This window comes from Hippocampus comes, unplaced genomic scaffold (assembly GCF_001891065.2).
Source record: "Hippocampus comes isolate QL1 unplaced genomic scaffold, H_comes_QL1_v1.1 scaffold142, whole genome shotgun sequence".
Taxonomy (NCBI): Eukaryota; Metazoa; Chordata; class Actinopteri; order Syngnathiformes; family Syngnathidae; genus Hippocampus; species Hippocampus comes.
This window is the reverse complement of record NW_017805482.1, coordinates 827,245-830,813: the sequence shown is the minus strand read 5'-3', so window position 1 is coordinate 830,813 and position 3,569 is coordinate 827,245. Positions and strand designations below refer to the sequence as shown.

Sequence of the window (3,569 nt, the reverse complement as noted above, 5' to 3'; positions counted from 1 at the left end):
ATTGTTTTAAAGGATATTGTCGGGCAATATTTTAATTTGCACGCGTCCTCGTTTTTTTCTATTGACATTCATGCACTTAAAAATACATTAATTGGAAGTTACCCACCAATTAGCCTGCGTAATATTTGAGTATTTTTTCATGAAATACTCACTACTTTTACTCAAGTAATTATTTGGAACAATACGTTTTACTCATATTCTGGACTAACACACAGTTGTGTTGAGTACATCGACTACTCATACCGTTGCTGTAGTGTTGTCAGTTGCACCCCGACCCAATATTTATGGCCTCAGCATACATCAATATTTTTAATTGAAGCAATTTAACATTTAGTAATAATCTCCAAAATGTTTATCAGCACGTTTGAGTTTTGTGGGCAAACTAATCGCGGCAAACAGCGCCATTCAGCGGCAAACTCGTCACTTCCGCATTCCCAAAATAGACTTCAACTCCCATGATGCTTTGCCCTGAAGGCGGCCAGTCATGCGGGTGGAAACAGGAGTGGGCATCCGTTACGCTGCACGAAGAAGAAACTTTGGGGAAAGATGCACGAAGAGGAGGATGGCGTTGAGCCGAACTCCGGCCCAGCTCCTCGGTTCGAAGCCTCCGTCAAGGCGGTCGACGGAGTCGACGTGGAGGTGCCGAAGGAGCACACATCCAAGCTGTGCGGCTTCTTGAGCAAACTGTCTGGCAAGGGGCCCCTGAGGGGGTACAAGCCGCGGTGGTTCGTTTACGATCCAAGGAAATGTTATCTGTATTACTTCAAGAGTCCTCAGGACGCCTTGCCTCTTGGACACATTGAAATAGGCGATGCGTGCTTCAGCTACGACGTGGAAGCCGAAGAGGGACACTTTCAGATCAGCACGGCCGGGAAAGAGTTTCTACTTAAGGTACAGTATCAGCTTTTCGAACAAGCACCCCCCCCCCCTCCGACAGACACAGAGACACACACACACACACACACACACACACACACGCACTCGCGCGACTTTCTGAGGTGGTGCTGTCATGTCATCCCACTCTTTCCCTTTAGTTTTACACGACTGACACACCCATTCACACCATGCTTTATTGTCACGATGGGGTTTTAATAGTTAAGTGATATAATGCAGTGTATTTGCTCATGTAAGCCTGAGTAGTTTGCTTATTCTCACACACACGCGCGCACGCACTCACACACTCTCGCACTCACTAGAGGTGGCAAAATTACTGTACTCTTTATGTCCTCAAAGTAGAAGTACGATTACGGTATTCGTATCTGATTTTACTCCTTCACTAAAAGTATGTGAACCCTTTGGAATTTCTGAAATTTCAGCATAAATTGTTTGCAAAATGTAGTGAGTTTGCATAAACTAATAGCACGCACTCGCTTATGTTTTCTTTTTTTTTAATTGAGGAGGATAATTTAAGTGACCCCATGGATTTAATAACTGGCCTCACCTCCTTTTAGCAGCAATATCTTCAAAACGTTTCGTGGCGTTGCAGATCAGATGTGCAGAACCAGCATGAATTTTGGATCATTTCCCTTGACAAAACTGTTGCAGTTGAGCAAGATTCCTGGAATGTCTGGTGTGAATAGCTCTCTCTAGGTCATGCCACAACATCTCATTGAGGTCAGGGGAGTTTAAGAAATTCCAAAAGGCTTCACAAACATTTTCCTCCCAATGAAAGTGAAAGTCAGATTCAGTTCCCTGGATGATGTTCTTCCACGTTTCTGCCTGTCCCTGTTTTTTCCCCACCTTATAACCCCTCAAGATCTCACTCAATCACAATCAGTATCTTTTTTATGAGTCATCCGGTAAGTACAGATATCATCTTTCAAAAGTAGGGAGTAAAAAGGAAAAGGTGATCAAAAAAATGATTACTCAAGTAAAACACAGAGCCACTCGCATGCAGACACGGTCACGGCAGAGTATCTCTTTCGCTTTGCAGGTGGTGACAGGTAGTGGATGATGACAGTTACGTTTTTCCCTCGGCTCCAAGTGTCATGTGATTGTCATCACATGATCCTGTTGAGACTCGCACCGACTGCGTCATCATTTTCAAACAGATGGTGGAGAATGATCAATGCCAAACACATTGCGTGGCTCCAGGCGAGGCTGGAGCTTCTGTGCTCATTCCCATAAATGCAAAACTGTAATTCAATGAATGACTAAGAAGAAAAAAAAAAGAGAATCAGTGGAAACCCCCAACTTTATTTATTTGTTTGTTTATTTATTTGATCAAAACATTTGTTTTAATTCACAATAGGTTGCTAATCAGTATGTCCTACGCCGGGAGGATGTCAGTGGGTTTTGAAATTTGTTACGGGCTATTTTCAGAGAATGTACAAATAAATGTTTCCTACTCAGATTCAGTTCGGAGAGTTGAAATGGTTGGGAAAATGTAACTGTTAGCAACTTTCGGATGGAACCCAGCAGTTCCAAATCTTTTTGCATGCGCTGCACCACTCGAAATATCATATATATGCTCTTATAATGAATACCATGGGTGTATCCTTTGACTTAAAACGACACATTTATACAATTTCTTACTTTAAAAAAATAACTGAATGAACGCACAGCACAAGAGCAAGACCATGATTTTGTAAAAAAAACATTATAGAAATGCTCTAATAGACCTTAAATTACAGGTATGGGGGTGGGGTGTAATTTTTAAAGTGGATTTAAAAGCATTTCCACTTAGAGCTAACTTCAGTTCTGTCGGCAGCCTATTCCATTTGCAGCATAACAACTAAATGCTGATGCATTGTGTTTGCTCGGAACTCTGGGCTCCACTAATTGCCCCAAGTCTCCTGACCTCAGAACCCTACTGGGTTTATATTCCATGAGCATTTATTTCATGTCTTGAGGACCTAAGGCGATCAGTGATTTTTGGAACAGTAGCCTCATTTTAAAATTTATTTTCCAGCTGATTGGGAGCCAGTGTAAGTCTTTTGAACTGGAGTAATATGTTCTGATCGCTTTGTTCCGGGAAAAATCCGAGCTGCAGCGCTCTGAATGAGCTGCAGCTGTTTGATGCTCTTCTTAGGCAGTTAAGTAAGGTCTAACTTGGTTCTCAGTCCGATGCAGTTCAGCAAATGGTGCAGGTTGGGCGTCCATCTTAAAAGGGTTTGTGTGTGCTTGCACCCCCAGGCCCCCAGCAAGCAGGTGATGCACTCCTGGTTGCAGCAGCTCCAACAGAAGCGTTGGGAGTTCAGCAACTCGCGAGGCTACGGGCAGAGGGACAGCTGGAGCTCACCCACCTTAGCCTACCCGATCAGTGGGCTTGTAGCCGAAGACAATGGTACGAAGGTACACACACATACGCGCGCGCTCACACACACACAGTCTGATGGGTTGATATTTGCACATTGTTATCATTGTTATCATAAAGGATATATTAATCTTAATTACTTTGTTGCCAGTCTGCCAAGGCAATGCAGAAACCCCAGAAAAAACACCTGTGGTTGAAAGGCTTTAATGAAACATTTTCAGCCCGAAAAATCCTTGCCGTGTGTTTGTTTTTTTCTCTCCATTGCACTGTGATGATATGCGAGTGGGGGGGGGGGGGGGGGGGGGGTGGATGA

The 3,569-nt window shown here is 43.5% G+C and overlaps 2 protein-coding genes across 4 annotated transcripts in view; one reads left to right on the top strand and one right to left on the bottom strand.

Moving 5' to 3' along the window:
• The window catches only part of LOC109519415 (uncharacterized), a 10,272-nt gene extending 8,077 nt beyond the window's left edge, over nt 1–2,195 (bottom strand). For all 3 annotated transcript variants that reach the window (XM_019875921.1, XM_019875924.1, XM_019875926.1), the window contains exon 1: nt 1,442–2,195. The gene's annotated coding sequence lies outside the window, so the exon portion shown is untranslated. The remainder of the gene's footprint in view (nt 1–1,441) is intronic.
• Nucleotides 98–3,569, top strand: part of tbc1d2b (TBC1 domain family, member 2B) — a 17,429-nt gene continuing 13,957 nt past the window's right edge. The window contains exons 1-2 of the mRNA XM_019875920.1: nt 98–891; nt 3,136–3,286. Of these exons, the coding sequence (XP_019731479.1) occupies nt 547–891; nt 3,136–3,286 (496 nt within the window). The 5' untranslated portion in view covers nt 98–546. The remainder of the gene's footprint in view (nt 892–3,135; nt 3,287–3,569) is intronic.